Consider the following 20,428-nt stretch of genomic DNA (forward strand, 5'->3'; position numbering starts at 1 on the left):
AGGGGCCACTTTCCCATAGACTACTTGATCTTTTTTCAGTTGTTTTTTTTTTAATGGGCAACTGAGTATCCGTATAATCAGGGCTTTTTTTGAGGGCCGGAGCGCACCGGAGCAAAGCTCCACCTGGGCTCGCCAGGGCTCCGGCTGGCATGCTGAGGAAGGCATGGAGATGGCTTGCATCCCTGATGGCTTCAGCCTTCCCTACTGTGCCTGCTGCAGTGGACACAGTGGGCAAGGCAAGGGGGAGTTCTTGCTGGGTTCTTTCTACAAAAAAAGCCCTGATTATAATGATAAGAACATAAGAGAAGCCATGTTGGATCAGGCCAATGGCCCCTCCAGTCCAACACTCTGTGTCACACAGTGGCCAATATATGTGTGTGTGTATACACATGCACACACATATATATATATACTGTGGCTAGTAGCCACTGATGGACCTCTGCTCCATATTTTTGTCCAATCCCCTCTTGAAGCTGGCTATGCTTGAAGCCGCCACCACCTCCTGTGGCAGTGAATTCCACATGTTAATCACCCTTTGGGTGAAGAAGGACTTCCTTTTATCCATTTTAACCCGACTGCTCAGCAATTTCATCGAATGCCCACGAGTTCTTGTATTGTGCGAAAGGGAGAAAAGGACTTCTTTCTCTACTTTCTCCATCCCATGCATAATCTTGTAAACCTCAATCATGTCACTCCGCAGTCGACGTTTCTCCAAGCCAAAGAGCCCCAAGCGTTTTAACCTTTCTTCATAGGGAAAGTGTTCCAACCCTTTAATCATTCTAGTTGCCCTTTTCTGGACTTTTTCTAATGCTATAATATCCTTTTTGAGGTGTGGTGACCAGAATTGTACACAGTATTCCAAATGAGACCGCACCATCGATTTATACATTTAAATGATTTTAAATTGATTTTAAAAACTTTGAAAAGCCTTGATTTAATTGCTGAGCAGTCGGGTTAGAATGGATAAAAGGAAGTGCTTCTTCACCCAAAGGGTGATTAAGACATGGAATTCACTACCACAGAAGGTGGTGGCGGCTACAAGCATTGTCAGCTTCAAGAGGGGATTGGATACGCAGATGGAGCAGAAGTCCATCAGTGGCTATTAGCCACAGCGTATTGTTGGAACTCTCTGTCTGGGGCAGTGATGCTCTGTATTCTTGGTGCTTAGGTGGGGCACAGCGTGAGGGCTTCTGGAGTTCTGGCCCCACTGGTGGGCCTCCTGATGGCACCTGGGTTTTTTGGCCACTGTGTGATACGGAGTGTTGGACATGATGGGCCATTGGCCTGATCCAACATGGCTTCTCTCATATAATAACCATCTATGTATCAGGTCCTCTGAATTTCCAGCTTTCATTTAAAAAAAAAAACCCAAAAAACACCTCCAATGCCTTTCCCATTATATCTCTGCAGGTAAAGGAGACAGAGACTAACTTGTTTTAAAATAAATGGGAGCTGGGAATTCAAAGAACATGAGATATGGCTTGTTATAACAACGTAACGATATTCAACTGCCAAATTAAAACAAAAATGAAAGGAAGACTCCGGGCCGGATTAACAATAAGGCAATGTAGGCACTTGCCTATGGGCCCCCATACCTTTAGGGCCCCAGGCCAGTACCACCACCACCCTGGTTTTCCCTCTGCTTGTAGCCCTCCCAGCCTGCACAAGCAGCCAGCAACTGAGCTGCTCTTTGCCCGACTTGCCTGGTGCGGCTGCTGCTGGCGTTGTCACCAAGTTTGCCTCTCTCTGCCTCTCCCCCGCAGCTTTGTCAAAGGGGCTTTTGAGAAGGTGCCTGCGGGCTGCAACAGGGACCGTGGGCAGCAGGGCGGGTGCTTCAACTTTGTGAGGGGGCCCCCAAGATTTTGACCGCCTAGGGGCCTCCACAGGGTTTAATCCGGCACTGGATTCATATCAACACAGCCAGCCTTTCTTCTCTGTCATAACCAGCAGCTTGCGAGTTGAATAATTTTCAAGGATGGGAACGGACCCACAGCTATACTGAATACAAGGCAACTCATATTTCTGTTTGTACAAAGCAGATCCATAGAACTGTAGATATGGAAGGACCCAAGAGAGTTCCTACAACACAAAGTTAAGCCAGTTTCAAACCAGTTTAACCAGCATGACCTTGCCCCTCCACCCACCTCAGGTGTTGGGAATTCGTGGTCAGAGTCTTCTCACATTGTCACAGAATGGAGTGGCAGACTTCCTCCCTTGCTTGCAAGCACAGCAATTATGGGGTTTTAACACTTGTTTAAAGCACCGCACCGATTGTACCGTGAGTCTCTGACACAGACACACCCAGGGGTGGGATTCTAGCAGGAGCTTCTTTGCATATTAGGCCACGCCCTCCTGATGTAGCCAATCTTCTAAGAGCTTACGTACAAGACTCTTTTTTGTAAGCTCTTGGCGGATTGGCTACATCAGGAGGGCGTTGCCTAATATGCAAAGGAGCTCCTGCTACAATCCCACCCCTGGATACACCTATGAATGTTGCAGAGATCAGGAATGAGCCAGCCCATGTGAGTTTTATGGACCGCAAGCACCAATTTAAGCCTCCAATGCGCTGCTCTGACTGTGACTTGATTTCCCTCTTTCACCTTTTGTGCGTGCAGCCAGTCCTGGGGAGACCGGGTCTTCCCCCTCCCCACCCCCCAGTCCTTCGGAGCAAGAGAAGAGCCCCCAGGAGCCCCTGAGTCTGGCTTTGGAAAGCAGCAAAGAGAATCAGCAACCGGAGAGTCGGTCGGCTTCCGCGCTGAGCGGAAAGGCGTGTCCCAACAGCCAGGGGTCGGTGGGCATCCAGGAGATCGTGGCCTTGTCCCCGGAGCTGGACACCTACGCCATCACCAAGAAGGTCAAAGAGGTCTTGACGGATAACAATCTCGGTATGGAAACTTGGGGAGTCTCCCAGCCAACGGCGCTGGCGATTGGGGCTCATCGCATGGAGGGAGGGAGGCCACCAAGAACCAGTGGGGTGCTGCTCTACCAATGTTCCCTCTAAGCTGCAGAGTCTTGTGAGCAAAAATTCTGTGAACCTTAGGGACTGCCTACCTTAGGGACCGCCTCTCTCCACACGTTCCCCAGAGAGCGCTAAGATCTAGCTCCCAAAGCCTTTTAAGGATCCCTGGACCAAAGGAGGCCAAATTGAAAGTAACGAGGGAGCAGGCCTTCTCCATAATGGCCCCCCACTGGTGGAATCAACTACCGGAGGAAGTGCGAGCCCTGCGGGACTTTAATCAGTTCCGCAGGGCTTGCAAAACCACCCTCTTTCTGCAAGCTTATAAGGAACCCTGAAAACGACATTCAGCCATCGGAACACATCTATTGAATATAGCACCTTAATTTACTGTAGTTTTAAATTTTTATGTAACTGTTTTTAAATGTATTTATTACTGTAATTGTATTTTAAAATTGTTTTATGTAAAATCATGGTGCATACCATGTCCTGTTAGCCGCCCTGAGCCTGCTTCGGCGGGGAGGGCGGGATACAAATAAAATTTATTATTATTATTATTATTATTGAACTAGCTCACGCTAACTCGGCTTAGAGGGAAGACTGTGCTCTATGGCTGGGAACACCCCAGCCTTTTAAAAAAAACCCAATTTTTATTATTCTGCAATATATAATATTACTTATATATTATTTGGTGGTAAACAATTTTATTAGTAACATATGGTAGCAGAACTATATCTACAACTTATAAAGAACTTAAGATAAAAGAAAAATTTTCCTACCCCATATCTTACTTTCCCCTCCCCTCCCTCCGTTACTTGACCCCCGCCAGTGTTATTTTTTTAAAAATAAACAGGTATTAAAGGTACCCTTAGCTATTAAGAAAAGACAAGAAGACCCCCCCCAATGGTTATATTCTTATTCTTATTTTAAACGTCTTAATCCTCATCAAAGATTGCCCAATGTCCTTTTATTTTCCACTCTTTCTCTACGTATCTTCTGAATTTTTTCCAGTCCAACTTGAAAAGTTCCAAATCATAGTCTCTTAGTTTTCTTGTTAATTTGTCCATTTCACTCCATGACATAACTTTTGTAATCCAATCCCATTTTTCTGGTATTTTTTCTTGCTTCCACAGCTGCGCATATAATGTCCTAGCAGCTGAGAGCAAGTACCATATTAAAGTTCTATCTTCTTTTGGACATTTTTCCATTTGTAATCCCAGCAAAAAAAGTCTCTGCCTCTTTACTAAATTCATATCTCAAAATCTTAGAAATCTCTTGCTGAATCATCTGCCAAAACATTTTAGCCTTTTCACAAGTCCACCACATATGGTAGAAAGAACCTTCATGTTTTTTGCATTTCCAACACCTATCTGGCATCTTATTATTCAACTTTGCTAATTTTTTTGGAGTCATATACCATCTATACATCATCTTAAAACAGTTTTCTTTAATACTATGACATGTTGCGAGTTTCATAGAGTTCTTCCATAGATATTCCCAAGATTCCATCTTTATTTCTTTGTTTACATTAATTGCCCATTTTATCATTTGCGATTTCACTACTTCATCTTCTGTAGACCATTGTAAAAGTAATTTGTATACTTTTGAAATTAATTTCTCATTATCTCCAAGCAGAACTCTTTCCATTTCTGTTTGCTCTTTTCTTATTCCTTCAGCTTTAATATCATTCTCCACCAGACTTTTTATTTGTTGCATTTGAAACCAATCATATTTGTAACTCAACTCTTCTGCAGTTTTCAGTTCTATTTTCCCACTTTGTATTTTTAGCAACTGGTTGTATGATAGCTGTTTTTCTTTGGCTGTTTTAGCCGTTAACTTTATCACTTCAGCTGGCACTATCCACAAAGGTCTCCTCTCATCACCATATTTATTATACTTTATCCATACGTTTAATAGACTGCTTCTTATATAATGGTGAGAGAAAAGACCATCCATCTTCTTTTAATATTACTTATATATTATTAAAATACCAATGCATTGCATTTTCCTCCTCCCTCCCCCCCTTTTGGAAGCTTATTCTTTATTCGCTGGTACATTACAGAACAGAACAGACGCGGCCGGGTCCGCTAATTTATACATGCATCCCGGAACATCCCCTTCGCTGGCCAGCCCAATCCTGGCCAGTTAAACTTCCCGCCCTTGGTCTGGATTGGCGGGGCTTTTCCCGCGCAGCGCACGGCGACCTGAGTGCGCCCTCAGGTCGCGCGGCGCTTGCGCTGAGTCCGATACTCTACACTCCTCCCCTCCTAGTTTAAACGACATAGTCCTTTAGGTACCCTGGTGTTCGGCGCTCCCGTGTTGATCTCCTCAGGGTTGCCGTCGGTGGGGGGCCCGATCCCGATGTGGGAGGCGCCGTTTCTGGCTGTTGCCCGCCCGCGTCGGGTACTGGCTCCGGTTCTGGTTCCGCGGCTCCGGGGGCATCATACGTTGGTAGCTCCTGTATTGGCGGCGCCTCTTCTGGCGGTACCGTGACCAGCGGTTCCCTGCTTTCTCCCTCTGCTGACTCCTCGGGTGGGGTGCGGCGGCGCAGCTGGTCGATGTGCCGTCTCAGCACCTGGCCTCCGGCGGTGGTTACCTCGTAGGACCGGGAGCCTGTCACCCTCAAAACCCTTCCCGCTAACCACTCGGGGCCGCTTGAAAAGTTTTTCGCATACACTGGATCGCCCGGGAAGAACCCTCTCACTGCCTCCCTGACCTCGGGGGTCCCGCGGACCTCTGGCGCCCTGTCCGGGTGTAGCCTATCTAAACGAGTGGTCAGTTTCCTCCCCATGAGCAGTTCTGCGGGGCTGAAACCGGTTATGGGGTTTGGGGTGATCCTGTTGTGGAACAGGAAGGCTGAGAGGCGGTAGTCCCATTCCCCTTGTACTATACGGCCCAGGGCTTCCTTGGTGGTCCGCACCATCCTCTCCGCCTGGCCGTTGGTGGCTGGATGGAATGGGGCGGACCTTATGTGCCTTATAAGGTATCTGTCGGTGAACTCCCGGAATTCCCGGGAGGTGAATGCCGTGCCATTGTCCGTTACTAGTGTGTCGGGGATCCCGTGTGTGCAGAGGACCCTTCTGAGCGCCCGGACTGCTGCTGCGGTGGAGGTCGAGGCCACCGGGATTACTTCCAACCATTTCGTGTATGCGTCCACCAGTATAAAGAAGATCTGGCCCTGATGCGGCCCCGCGAAATCCACATGGAGGCGGGACCATGGCCGCCCGTTCGATTCCCACCTGTGGGTCGGGGCGGACGGCGGGTTGGGTCTGGACTCCTGGCATGGTTGGCACCTTCTTACCCACCCTTCTATTTCCTCATCCATGCCTGGCCACCACACGTAGCTCCGTGCCAGGGCTTTCATTCTCACGATGCCCGGGTGGGTCTCGTGGAGATCCTCCAATACCTGCCTGCGCAAGGGGGGGGGGACCACCACCCTGCTACCCCAGAGTATGCACCCCTTGTGTGTCGATAGCTCGTCCTTCCTGGACGCGAACGGCCGGAAGGCTTCTTCCGCTTTGCCCGAGGGCCACCCCCTTCCCACCCAGTCCCTGACCCGTGCGAGGACGCGGTCTCTCCCGGTCGCCCGAGCCACCTCGCTCGCGTGCAGGGGGCGCTCGGGGAGCGACTCTATGAGCATCACTCCGTGTGCCGGGGCGGGATCTGGGTCCGTCGCGGGTAGCGGGAGGCGGCTGAGGGCGTCTGCGTGACCCATTGCTTTACCGGGGCGGTGTATCAGCGTATACGTGTAAGAATTCAGGAACAGGTTCCACCTTAAAACCCTTTGAGACAGAATTTGGGGGGTCTGACGATCGGGGGCTAGGAGGCCGAGGAGCGGCTTGTGGTCAGTAGCGATGGTGAAGCGCCTACCGTAGAGGTAGTCGTTGAACTTATGCACCCCCGCCACGATCGCCAGGGCCTCCTTATCGATCTGGGCGTAGTTCCTCTCTGCCGGGGACAGAGTCCTGGAGTAGTAAGCGATTGGCACCTCTCCCCCGCCCGGGAGTTGGTGCCCTAAGACCGCTCCTACTCCGTATGGAGAGGCGTCGCAAGCCAGGATCAGGGGTAAGTTTTCATCGTAGTGATGAAGTACCGCGTTAGAGACCAGGAGGTCTTTCACCGCCTGGAACGCCGCTGCTTGGTGTTTACCCCAGACCCACGGGGCTTGTTTATCTAACAACCGGTGTAACGGCTCCGCCACGGCGGCCTTGTGGGGCAAGAATGCGTGGTAAAAGTTCAATAAACCTAAAAAACTCTGTAGTTCTGCTTTGCATTTGGGGGCAGGGGCTTGAACTATGGCCCTGGTCTTGTCTGCCGTTGGGTGAATTCCAGCCGCGTCCACGGCGAACCCCAGGAACTCCACCCGCGGAACTCCCAACAAACATTTCTCCTTTTTGACTTTCAGCCCCGCCGCTTGGAACCGTCTGAGGACCTCTCGCAGGCGGCAGCCGAACTCTCCATCGGTGGGGGCGGCGATTAAAACGTCGTCAAAGAAGGGTTGAACTCCGGGGATCCCTTTGAGAAGAGAGTCCATTATGCTCTGGAATATCCCCGGAGCTACGCTAACCCCGAACTGCAGCCGTTTAACCCTGAACGCACCCCTGTGGGTCACTATCGTCTGTGCCTCCGCTGTCTTAGCGTCGACCGGCAGTTGCTGGTATGCTTGTGCTAAGTCCAGCTTCCCAAAAACCCTCGCCCCGGCTAGAGCTGCCAGGACATGGCTGACTACCGGGACTGGATAGGGGTTGTCTTGCAGTGCCTTATTTATCGTGCACTTGTAGTCAGCGCAGATCCTTACTTCCCCGTTGGGCTTGACCGGCGTTACTATGGGGGTCTCCCATTCTGCATACGTTACCGGCTCTAGGACGCCCTGGGCTGTGAGGCGGTCCAGCTCTGCCTCTATTTTTTGTTTGAGGGCGAACGGAACGCGCCTCGCTTTGAGCCTTATGGGCCTGACCATAGGGTCGATCGGTAGGGTGATGGGCGGGCCCTTGTAGCTCCCCAAGGACCCGTCGAAAACCTCTGGGAACTCCCGGCAGACCCCGTCGAAATGGCTGGTCTGCACGTGGTCCACCCCCACCAGCTGGATCCCCAGTGGTTTGAACCAAGCCAACCCGAGGAGTGTGGTCAGTTGGCGCTTGACCACTAGGATGTCTAGGGGCCCCTTAAAACCCCCTCTTTCTACATGCACCCGGGCCCACCCCACGATGTGTACTGGGTTCTTCTGAAAGTCCCTCAGTACGAAGTCCACTGGCCTCGTTTGGAGGCGGCGGCTGGGACATAGTCTCTTGAGGGTTTCCTCCGAAATGATAGAGATGGAGGACCCCGAGTCTACTTCCATGATGCAGGGGGCGCCCTCGATTAGGACTGACATTTTGACCTTGTCTGGGGCCGAGAGGGGCAAGCTCAATACCTGCAGACTGGTGGATGCCGTCGTGTGTGTGTCCATGGAGTCGTGATGCGCTGACGGTTGGCGGCGGCTGTTCTTAGCCCGGCAAGCCCGGGCGATGTGGCCTGTCTTCCCGCAGCTGCGGCAGTCCAGGTTTCGGTACGGGCAGTCCCTCCGCTCGTGGGGGTCGCCGCAGCTGGCGCACCGGGAACCGGTGGTGGCGGTGGCCCTCTCCGTCGCTCGTTGTCTCGCGGGGGCCCGTGTGTCCGCTCTTTGAGGCCGCCGGAGCTGGAACGCTTCTTCCTCTGCTCGGTCCTCCGGCTCCGTTTCTCCCTGGTGGACTGCCTCCCCACGTGGCTGACCGTACGCCTTGGTGGCCCTTTCGAACGCCGTCGCCTCGTTGAAGGCTTGTTGTAGGGTGAGCTCCTCTTTTGCGAAGAGCTTCTGCTGCAGTCGCTCGTCCCGGAGGCCCCAGACAAATCGGTCCCTCAGGGCTTCGTCCCTCTTGTCGAAACTGCAGTTTCCGGCGATCTGCCGAAGGGCCGCCAGGTAGACCGCCGCTGTCTCCCCCGCCTTCTGGTCCCTCTTGTGGAAGAGGAACCGGCGGGCGACGATGGACGGTTGGGGCGAAAAGTGGCCCGTGAGGAGCCTCACGACCTCTCCGTAGGTCCTCTCGGTCAGCTTCGCCGGAGCGGAGAGACCGCGTGCGATCTCGAAAGTTTCTTCTCCACAGACGCTCAGCAGGACGTCTCTCTTTCGGTCGTCGTCGTCGATCAGGTTCGCCCGCAGGTAGCACGCGACTCGTTCCGTATAGGTCTCCCATCTCTCGGGGTGCTCCGGGTTGAATTCCGCAAGATGGCCCGTCGTTACACTCGGGTTCGCCATGGTGGCGGCGGGCTGTGCGGTCCTGCGGTCCCCACCTTCCTCGTCTCCGGCCAGGTCTGGTTCCCCTCGGGCGGCCGGACCTAGCTAGATCCCATCCTCGTCGCCAGTGTAATGTACTGGGAGACGAGTCGTGGTGGAAGCTTATTCTTTATTCGCTGGTACATTACAGAACAGAACAGACGCGGCCGGGTCCGCTAATTTATACATGCATCCCGGAACATCCCCTTCGCTGGCCAGCCCAATCCTGGCCAGTTAAACTTCCCGCCCTTGGTCTGGATTGGCGGGGCTTTTCCCGCGCAGCGCACGGCGACCTGAGTGCGCCCTCAGGTCGCGCGGCGCTTGCGCTGAGTCCGATACTCTACACGTGACCTCCACCGGTGCATTTTAACTAATGTACTAAAAAGTACTGAAAAGAAATAAAAGGTAATGTTTACATTTTTAGAATCTTCATAAAGAGAGAAAACTTATAACTGTAATAAGATGAAGATAAGGGAAAGAAGAAAAAAAACCATTTACTACTATTATATTCCTTAAACTCTTATCATAAAATCAAAATTGAAAAAGTATGTATTTCCATAGTCACACTTTAACTATAGTCCTTATCAAAGAAGAAAAACAAAAGAAAAGGTCCATTTACTATTCCACCAACATTCAACTGTTGTCAAAAATCACCAAATGTCCTTTGACCTTCCATTGTTTTTCAACATATTTCTGAAATTTTCTCCACTCCATTCTAAACTGCTCCAGATCTTGTTCTTTTAAGGTTCTAGTAAGCCTGTCCATTTCACTCCAATGCATAACTTTCATAATCCAGTCCCACTTTTCTGGTATTTTGTCTTGCTTCCACATCTGCGCATACAATATCCGTGCAGCTGAAAGCATGTACCAAATTATTGTTCTATCTTGTTTTGGAAAGTTTTCCATTTGTAATCCCACCCCACCAGAAAGGCTTCCGGTGCCTTCTTGATTTTATAGCCCAGAATTCTTGAAATCTCTTGCAGAAAGGAACACCCCAGCCTTTTTGAGCTGAGCTCAGTCATTTTGGCTCACCAGATTGGCGGGCAGGCAAGCTCCACGCACAGTCAGCCCGCATTTCCCACATAAATCTGGCTTCCGTGGGAAAAAGTCCCCTGTTGTGCTAGGAAAAAGGATGACATCAAGTGAAAGTTTTGCATCCAGCTGTGCACCAGTGTTCCCTCTGAGTTCGCAGGAGCTAGCTCACAGTTTTTTTAGCTTCCAACTCACCCATTTCTGTCTTCACTCAGGAAACATGGCCCGGAGTGAACTAATTTATGCAGTAGCCAAATCGCTCACTCACAACTTGAATGCCAGTCGCTCACGAACAGCGTTCCCTCTAAGCTGAGTTAGTGTGAGCTAGCTCACAGCTTTTAGCCTCCAGCTCACACAATTTGGTCTTCATTCAGGAAAAAATGGCTCCAGAGCAAACTAAACGATGCAGTAGCTCTCCACTTTAATGCCAGTAGCTCACAAAGTAGAATTTTTGCTCACAAGACTCCACATTGCATTGCACGCAGGCCAAAATCCCCATGCGGAATTGGCCACTGCTTGCCTTACAGAGGCGATGGTGGCTTCTGAGACCGTGGCAGTGTCACACAGCAGGGGCCTGGGAAGGTCTTCTGCTGGCTGCTGCCACCACTCTGGTAGGGGGCTGTATGGAGGACCCAGAGCACCCAACCACCCTTGTCGTCCTTATTAATAAGTACCTCTTAACTTACCCATGGCGCAGAGTGGTAAAACAGCAGTACTGCAGTTCTGTGATCTGAACTCTCTGCTCACAACCTGAGTTGGATCCCAGCGAAAGCTGGATTCAGGTAGCCGGCCCAAGGTTAACACAGCCTTCCATGCTTCCGAGGTCGGTCAAATGAGTCTCCAGCTTGCTGGGGGGGAAAGTATAAAAGACTGGGGAAGGCAAGGGCAAACCAGTCCGTAAAAAGGTCTGCCGTGAAAACGTGAAAGCAACGTCACCCCAGAGTCGGAAACGACTGGTGCTTGCACAGGGGACCTTTCCTTGCCTTTCCTTAACTGTGACCAAGGAGACGTGAGAATCCAGGCAGTATAACAACAAAAAGAAGTTTATTATTAGCGCTCTAAAAACAATCCGTGGGTGACAAAGGTTTAGTGCTATAGTGTAGGGGTGGCCAACGGTAGGTCTCCAGATGTTTTTTTTGCCTACAACTCCCATCAGCCCCAGCCATCGGCCATGCTGACTGGGGCTGATGGGAGTTGTAGGCAAAAAAAAAATCTGGAGAGCTACCGTTGGCCAACCCTGCTATAGTGAATATGAAACAGTACAGGTTGGTGCAAATAAACAGAAGCCCTGATGCGTTTAGCTGGACAGTCCCTGCTCTAATACCAACTCTCACCCTCTTGGGTAAGGGATCGCTCCTGCTGCCTTCTCTCCTGCTGCCTTCTCTCCTGCAGCCTTTTCCGGAGAGAACACCGCCTGCCTGTGCTTGGCCCTTTTGATGCTCTCCTCCCAGGACCCACCCCTCTCTGGGCTAGTCGCCCTCCAAAACTTTGCCACCCTATCAAAGGGAATCCTGAGAAATTTTAGTAATAACTCCTGCAGTAGGCTTGCCAATCCCCAGGTCCCAGCGGGGGTTCTTTCGCTTTCCAAGGTTCCTTCCCGCCCCCAGTCAGCTGGCCGGCGGGGGGAAGCCCCACCCCCAAAGCCACCATGTGACTACTTGGAAGAAGTTGGCTGCAACTTGTGAGTAGAGAGGCCAATCCCTCGCTTCAGAGTAGCCAGAAACCGGGGGGGGGGGGGACGGGAGGAGGGAAACGTCTGCTGAGCACTTCATTATTCCCTATGTGGAGATCGATTCTCATAGGGTATAATGAGGAATTGTTCTGGAGGTTTTGGGGGCTCTGAGGGAGCTGTTTTTTGGGGTAGAGGCACCAAATTTTCAGTATAGTATCTAGTGCCTCTCCCCAGAGTACCCCCCAAGTTTCAAAACAATTAGACCAGGGGGTCCAATTCTATGAGCCCCCCCAAAAAGTGCCCTTATCCTTCATTATTTCCTATGGAAGGAAGACATTTAAAAAGGTGTGCTGTCCCTTTAAATGTGATGGCCAGAACTCCCTTGGAGTTCAATGATGCTTGTCACACCCTTGTTCCTGGCTCCACCCCCAATGTCTCCTGGCTCCACCCCCAAAGTCTACTGGCTCCACCCCCAAAGTCTCCAGATATTTCTTGAATTGGACTTGGCAACCCTATCCTGCAGGCTTCTCTGGGGCCCGCAGGCCTCACTAGACAGGAGTTTCAAAATGGCTTCTGGACATGCTGTGGTCTCACTCCCCCCCCCCTTGTCTCCCCCACCAGGCCAGCGGCTTTTTGGCGAGAGTATCCTGGGCCTGACCCAGGGGTCAGTCTCAGACCTTCTTTCGAGGCCCAAGCCGTGGCACAAGCTGAGCTTGAAAGGGAGGGAGCCCTTTGTCCGCATGCAGCTCTGGCTGAACGATCCACACAACATCGAGAAGCTCCGGGACATGAAGAAGCTGGAGAAGAAAGGTGAGGAGCTGAGATGGGAGATCTTGCCTATCAGTCGTTGTTTTGACACGTCACTCAACCCCCAGAGAACAGAAGCACTTAAGGGTTGGCTCATTTCCCTAAGTCTTTGATGCCATCTGGACTCCTGATAATGGCCAGAGAGAAAATCTCGATAAGCTCTGGGACTCCTTCAGGTAATGAAGGGTGGGGCATAAAAACCAATTCTTAGTGTAGCGGTTATAGAGTTGGGCTGATCCCGCACTCACCTTGCTCCGCGCCAGGCTTCCGTTTCTCTCCGGAGCGAGCTAGCGATTTCGCACCAGCTGCTCCACGCCACCATTTTGCGTGAGGAAAACCTGCAATTTGCCGCGCCGCAGCATAAACCTGTTTTTTTCAGGTTTTCACTGCGGCGCGGCAAATCGCGGGTTTTCCCTGCGCAAAATGGCGGCATGGAGCAGCTGGTGCGAAATCGCTAGCTCGCTCCGGAGAGAAACGGAAGCCTGGCGCGGAGCAAGATGAGTGCGGGATCAGCCTTGCTCTTTTTGCGTTTGCTGCTAAGAAGATCAGAGCCAGGGCAGTCTCATAAGGGTTAACCTGTAGACCAGTTTATCTTATTCCTATCTTATTGTCTAGTTTTATCATTTCATTCATGCGATTGTAGTTTTAGCTTTATGGTATTTTACGGTAATACTTTTTGTAGAAAGTTTTGCAGTCTTGTTATGGCCAGTGAGCGGCCCCGTGGCGCAGAGTGGTAAAGCAGCCATACTGCAGTACTGTGGTCTGAACTCTCTGCTCACGACCCGAGTTCAATTCCGGCGGAAGCTGGATTCAGGTAGCCGGCCCAAGGTTGACTCAGCCTTCCGTCCTTCCAAGGTCGGTAAAATGAGTACCCAGCTTGCTGGGGGGAAAGTGTAAAAGACTGGGGAAGGCAATGGTAAACCACCCCGTAAAAAGTCTGCCGTGAAAACGTTGTGAAAGCAACGTCACCCCAGAGTTGGAAACGACTGGTGCTTGCACAGGGGACCTTTCCTTTCCTATGGCCAAATACAATAAAATTTGATTTGCCTACGTGCGCTGACTCTTATCTGGGAGAACCAGGTTTGATTCTCCACTCCTCCACTTGCAGCTGTTGGAATGGCCTTGGGTCAGCCATAGCCCTCGCAGGAGTTGTCCATGAAACGGCAGTTTCTGTCAGAGCTCTCTCAGCCCCAAATACCTCACAGGGTGTCTGCTGTGGTGGGGGGGAAGGAGATTGTGAGCCGTTCTGAGATTTGGAGTGGAGGGCAGGATATAAATCCAATTTCTTCTTCTTCTTCTTCTGCGTAGCGTATTTGAAGCGGCGCTACGGACTGATCACGGCCAGTTCGGACAGCGAGTCTCCCAACACCCGCTCAGAGTGCCCCAGCCCCAGCCCCCAGTCCCAAGACCTGAACCTCCTGCAGATGAAGAAGCCAAGAGTGGTCCTGGCTCCAGAGGAGAAGGAGGCCCTCAAAAAGGCCTACCAGCTGGAGCCCTACCCTTCCCAGCAGACCATCGAGCTCCTGTCTTTCCAGCTGAATCTCAAGACCAACACCGTGATCAACTGGTTCCATAACTACAGGTACGGAAAGGGCCGGGTTACCTGGAAAGCGTCCCACGACCTGCCGTTTAGGAGCTTCACCTGGGTTGCTTCAAGGTGGCAGAGCATCAGTGAAGTCAGCACCTTTGTCCTCAAAGGGCACTGCAGCACCCCCTCGTGCTGTTCACTCCGCTCTAGTGCAGACCATTATAATTCTCATCCTTACGGCCTTATTTTCCAAATATTTTCAGAATTTAGCTCAGGGATGGCCAAACTGTGGCTTGGGAGCCACATGCGGCTCTTTCACACATATTCACTGGAGGTTAAGGAGGAGCTTCATGTGGGCTTACTTTCAAGTAAGCGTGCTTAGCCTTGGGACCTCAGTCAGCCTCTGAGCACTGTCCCATAGGTTGGTGACTATTTCTGCCATGTGTGAAATGGGGAGAGGGGGAAATAGGCAGGCTTACAAGCTCTTCTCTTCCACCACAGAGGTCACCTGGAGACCTAGAATGGGGAAAGAGAGTGCATGAGCTGAGGGAGCCACAGTCCGGGAGGAACAGAATTAAAGAGGGCTCTTTCCCTATACTGGTCTTATGGGGACTGTTATTCCCACCTTTAAAAAAAAAAAGTCTCCTCCTAGCATGTTTATGTTGTAAAGTCCATACATACGTATTTTATCTTTCTGTGCAAAGAAAGTATTAAGCGTTTTAATAAAGACGTGTGTAATATTTGTTCATGTCTTCCAGCTCTCAAACAGCTGACGTTTATTCTGTGTGGCTCTTCCATTAAGCAAGTTTGGCCACCCCTGATCTAGATCTTCTAATTGGCTAGCTGCATTGAGAAAAAGATCCGCAGTATTGACTTATCCTTAGACTCCCTTATTTCGCTCTCACAAGTGGAGGCATTTTGAATAACAAAACGTAGTTTTAGATATTGAATTACAAAATCTTTACAGTGCTGCTAACAAAACTTGTTCTCCTCTGCGTTTAGGGATTTCACTCATTGTAGGCTACAAAGAATAAAAATAAGCCCCTTATTTTTATTCTTTGAAAAATCCTCAACATAGAGCCTCTTCTTTGGCCAGATGTAACATTACACCATCAGCAGTTCTATATGGTAAATTCCAAAAGGTTGTCTACTCTGCTAGATTTTGCCCGTATGAATTAAAACGTATTGAAACAGTCCCACATATCTTTCTTTTATTGCCCTTTTTTAAACATTTGTTTAAAATACCTTGACCCTGTTCTTGAAAATAAGATGGGATTGCCTGATTATATTAAGGTACAATATATTTTGAATGTTTTCCCTAGCATAACTGGGAAAGCTGCTTCATTTCTTCAGTGTGCCACAAAGATCTGTCAAGACAGACGCAGCGATGATTTTATTTAAATTTTAATTGTATAACTCTTTCTTTCTCCTTTTATTCTGACCATGATGTACTATGTCTTAGTTCACTCTGTACGCCGTTGCAGCGATGGTGGCTCAGTGGTAGAGCATCTGCTTGGTAATCAGAAGGTCCCAGGTTCAATCCCTGGCACCTCCAAAAAAGGGTCCAGGTAAATAGGTGTGAAAAACCTCAGCTTGAGACCCTGGAGAGCCGCTGCCAGTCTGAGAAGACAATACTGACTTTGATGGACCCAGGAGGGTCTGATTCAGTAGAAGGCAGCTTCAGATGTTCATATGTAAGCAGAAGGTCCCAGGTTCAATCCCTGGCATCTCCAAAAAAGGGTCCAGGCAAAATAGGTGTGAAAAACCTCAGCTAGAGACCCTGGAGAGCCGCTGCCAGTCTGAGAAGACAATACTGACTTTGATGGCCCCAGGAGGGTCTGATTCAGTAGAAGGCAGCTTCAGATGTTCATATGTAAGCAGGAGGTCCCAGGTTCAATCCCTGGCATCTCCAAAAAAGGGTCCAGGCAAATAGGTGTGAAAAACCTCAGCTTGAGATCCTGGAGAGCCGCTGCCAGTCTGAGAAGACAATACTGACTTTGATGGCCCCAGGAGGGTCTGATTCAGTAGAAGGCAGCTTCATGTGTTCATATGTAAGCAGAAGGTCCCAGGTTCAATCCCTGGCATCTCCACTAAAAAAGGGTCCAGGCAAATAGGTGTGAAAAACCTCAGCTTGAGACCCTGGAGAGCCGCTGCCAGTCTGAGAAGACAATACTGACTTTATGGCCCCAGGAGGGTCTGATTCAGTAGAAGGCAGCTTCAGACGTTCATATGTAAGCAGAAGGTCCCAGGTTCAATCCCTGGCATCTCCAAAAAAGGGTCCAGGCAAATAGGTGTGAAAAACCTCAGCTTGAGACCCTGGAGAGCTGCTGCCAGTCTGAGTAGACAAGACTGACTTTGATGGAACGAGGAGGGTCTGATTCAGTAGAAGGCAGCTTCATATGTTCATATATGATTGATTGTGCAGATTGGATGAAGTCACAAAAGGGTAGCGGGACACTGGAGGTATTAATTGTCCTTGTGAACTTTCAGAGGGCTTTGCTTCCCTCTGTCTTTCCATTTGCTGTCATCACAGCCTGCTGAAGTGTGCCACGTTTATCCCTCAGCAGGCATTCTGGCTGAGACAGAGACCGATTTCCCACGAGCCTTACGCCGCTCTCACGCTCCTCTTCTCTGCAGGGGTTCCGTCGGATTTCACACTATCTGCCCCAGGGCTGTAACTCTCCCCACATGTTCCCCAGAGAGTACTCAGAGCTGGAACACAAAATCTACTATCGATCCCTGGGCCGAGGGAGGCAAGACTAAAATCCACCAGGGGGAGAGCCTTCTCGATCGCTGCCCCCTATTGGTGGAACCAGCTACTGGAGGAATTTAGAGCATTGCAGGACCTCGCTCAGTTCCGCAGGCCTCGCAAGACAGTATTATTCTGGCTAGCCTTCGACTGAATTCCTGATATAGTAATAAAAGGCGCAGAGTGTTAAAGCTGCAGTACGGCAGTCCTAAGCTCTGCTCATGACCTGAGTTCGATCCCCGGCGGAAGCTGGGTTTTCAGGTAGCCGGCTCGAGGTTGACTCAGCCTTCCATCCTTCCGAGGTGGATCAAATGAGGACCCAGCTTGCTGGGGGGAAAGTGTAGATGACCGGGGAAGGCAATGGCAAACCACCCCATCAAAAGTCTGCCGTGAAAACAACATCACCCCAGAGTCGGAAACGACTGGTGCTTGCACAGGGGACCTTTTCTTTCAAGAGCACTGAATACCATCAGATATTAACAATATTAGCGCCAAACTATTTTTTTACTGTTATCTTACTGAATGTTGTATTATTTTAAATGTATAATTGTTTTATTTTGAGACGCCCTGAGCCTGCTTTGGCGGGGAGGGGGGGGACGTAAATCTAATCAATCAACTAGCTTCGCCTTTTTTGCGCAGCAAAAAGAAACCTCTAGAACGCGGTTTCTGTTTGCCACGCAAAAAAGGCGACGCTAGTTGCAGCCCTGGAACAGATAGTGTAAAATCCGACGGAATCCCCATAAGGGTAGTGGGGAATCGGTCAGAGAGACCGGTTCAAGCTCCTATAAAAAGATGTGAGACTCGAACCCAAGGTCTCCCGGGGTTGCCTCCAGTGTTCTGTCCCCTGGACCTCAGTGACTCTCTTGCTCAATGTTCGCATCGGCGGCTGTGAGCTGAACTGGCTTTTCTTTGGCAGGTCCCGCATGCGCCGGGAGATGCTGGTGGAGGGAGCGCAGGACGACACAGACCCGGAGCCGTGCGTGACCCCGGCCGGCAACTCCCTCAAGAGGCCCCCACCTCCGAGTCCCGACTCAGAAGAAGAGGACAAGAAGCCGGTGTTCAGAGACGCGGAGTGCCAGGGGGAGAACGAGTCACAGGTCCAGATTAAGGAAGAGCAGGTGGAGGCGGGTGAGAAAGACGACAGCTCAGAGCAGAGAGATTCCTGCAGCCTGGATGGAGAGACGGAGCCTTGGTCTGAGCCGGCCCTCAAAGAAGAAGAGGTGGATGCCGTGTGTACAGAAGGCTCCAATGAGGCTCCCAGCCCCCCATGGGGCAGCGCCCCACATAGCAAAACGCATGCGTCCAGCGCTCCCGATTTTTCCTCTTTGCATAACCCTGTGGAGTCGGACAGTGGCAAGAGGCCTCACCCGGACCCCATTAGCTTTAAGTCTGCCTCCGAATCCTCCCGCTGCAGTTTAGAGGTCTCCCTGAACTCTCCGTCGGCGGCCTCTTCTCCAGGCCTCATGATGTCCGTCTCCCCCGTCCCTTCCTCTTCCGCCCCCATCTCCCCGTCCCCCCCAAGTACGGCAGCTGGCAAAGCGCAGAGCTTGAGCCCCGCCACAGACACGGCCTGCTGTGCGGTCCAGAACCCCAAGCTCAGCACCAACGTCCAGCGGCGGCACGAGAAGATGGCCAACCTCAACAGCATCATCCACCGGCTAGAAAGGGCAGCCAATCGGGACGAGGCCCTGGAGTGGGAATTCTGAGGGGAAATGGCGGGAAAGGGCCTAGAAAGCAGGGGACCACAGTGGTGTGTGTGTGTGTATGCACACAGCCACACACACATATATATTTTATTAATTTCATCGAGGATTGAGGAAGAAACAACCCTCCCCCCACATCCTTTGAGTTGTGTGTGTGTGGGGGGGGGGGAACAATTAATAGCTACTCCCGTTCACTCGTTTTCTTAGCTGCTGACAAGATGAACGCTAGCTTTTTCTTTGTTTTTAAAGGTGAAAACAAAAAACAAAAAAAGACCCGGGAACACTTTTAGAAGAAGAAGGAAAAAAAAGTTAAAATAATATTTATAGACCTCTTTTAGATATTTTAATAAAAGGAAACTTTGGAATTTATTAACAGCTCAAGCTGCTTTGATATTAAAAAAAAAGATAGCTATAAACTGTATCAGTTGTGTCATTAAATGTCCACTGAAGCCCTGTAGTTTGCCACTGGATGAGATTAAAAAAATTATACAACCCAGACTTGCCGATCGAAGCCATCGAGATGCCCTCTGAGACGGACCGAGATCTGACTATTCATAAGTTGCCGGAGGGGGCGTGTTTCCCCCCCTCGCCTTTGTCTTCAAGACAACTCATTACTACGACCTTGTCTTATAGTCCGTGAAGACTCTAAATTTGGAATCTGCAAGGCCATCCTGAATCCATTATTTAGTTCTGGTGGTATGTTTTGAAGCCCATTTTTTTGTAACACGGGGGTGGGGGGGGAAGTGTTGCGTGCCGTTGTATATGTTGTAGAAATAATATGTTTTCAATAGCCTTCCTGAACAAAAATGTAGCATGGTTGCAGAACTGATTCCGTAGTCCTGACACTTCCTCTAGCTAGCAACCCCTTGGGAAACAGAAACAAAGATTACAAGTTAAGAAGAAACCCCAAGAAAAAAGAAAAAGAAGAATTCAGCGGAGGTCAGAGGCAAATGTCTTTCTGCCTGCTATTGAAATTGCTCACATTTCAAAAAAAAAGGGTGCATCTGGCAACTGAAAGTCTGGAATCTGTTTGGTTTGGCAAGAATAGACTTGAACGATAACCAAGACAAACTCATACCGGGTTACTTTTTTTTTTTCTGTGCATGAAAAATCACCAACTTGGGCAAGCAAGCACCATCCCCGGGGGGATTAGCTTTGTGTTCTGTTTTAGGAAGGAGCAAACGTTGAGGTGGCGGCCAGTTGCAACACTAAAGTTTTTAAAATGGTTAACTTAATCGAGAGCCCCATATGTGATTTGATGCGTGCCCTGTCTCCTCATTCGTTGCAACTGGAGGCGGCAGAGTGGGACGGTGGGCATGTTGTGTGCACGCAAGACAATATCAGATGGGGGGAACGACCTTTACTCAGGTGTGCTGAGGATCAGGAATTGCTTGCAGGCCCTGCTGGGTGACCACTCAAGTCAAGAATCTCATGTTTGGCATGGATTTCAGCTTCCTAAAAGCCAGTGCTTTTGTTATTCTGTTTTCCCTTTTAAAAGGTATCACATTTCTAGTCCTCGCTGTAGAAAGAAGGCCGAGAGCATCTGAGCAGTGCCTGCTAGAATCTCAGAAGCGGAGGGTGGCTAAGCACAACAGCCAGGGGTCATGAGAGGCTAAAGACTTTAGTACTTTATAGGTAAGATTTTTCAGGGTGGCCGTCCTACAGCTCCTCCCTGCAGGGTCAGTTCCC

At 50.3% G+C, this 20,428-nt stretch overlaps 1 protein-coding gene across 1 annotated transcript in view; it reads left to right on the forward strand.

Annotated features, from left to right (window-relative positions):
- Positions 1–19,108, forward strand: part of CUX2 (cut like homeobox 2) — a 106,039-nt gene extending 86,931 nt beyond the window's left edge. The window contains exons 10-13 of the mRNA XM_060249172.1: positions 2,616–2,885; positions 12,574–12,762; positions 14,068–14,341; positions 17,953–19,108. Coding sequence (XP_060105155.1) covers positions 2,616–2,885; positions 12,574–12,762; positions 14,068–14,341; positions 17,953–18,742 — 1,523 coding nt within the window. The 3' untranslated portion in view covers positions 18,743–19,108. The remainder of the gene's footprint in view (positions 1–2,615; positions 2,886–12,573; positions 12,763–14,067; positions 14,342–17,952) is intronic.
- Positions 19,109–20,428: the final 1,320 nt, after the last annotated feature.

This window comes from Heteronotia binoei, chromosome 11 (assembly GCF_032191835.1).
Source record: "Heteronotia binoei isolate CCM8104 ecotype False Entrance Well chromosome 11, APGP_CSIRO_Hbin_v1, whole genome shotgun sequence".
In the NCBI taxonomy this organism is placed as follows: domain Eukaryota; kingdom Metazoa; phylum Chordata; class Lepidosauria; order Squamata; family Gekkonidae; genus Heteronotia; species Heteronotia binoei.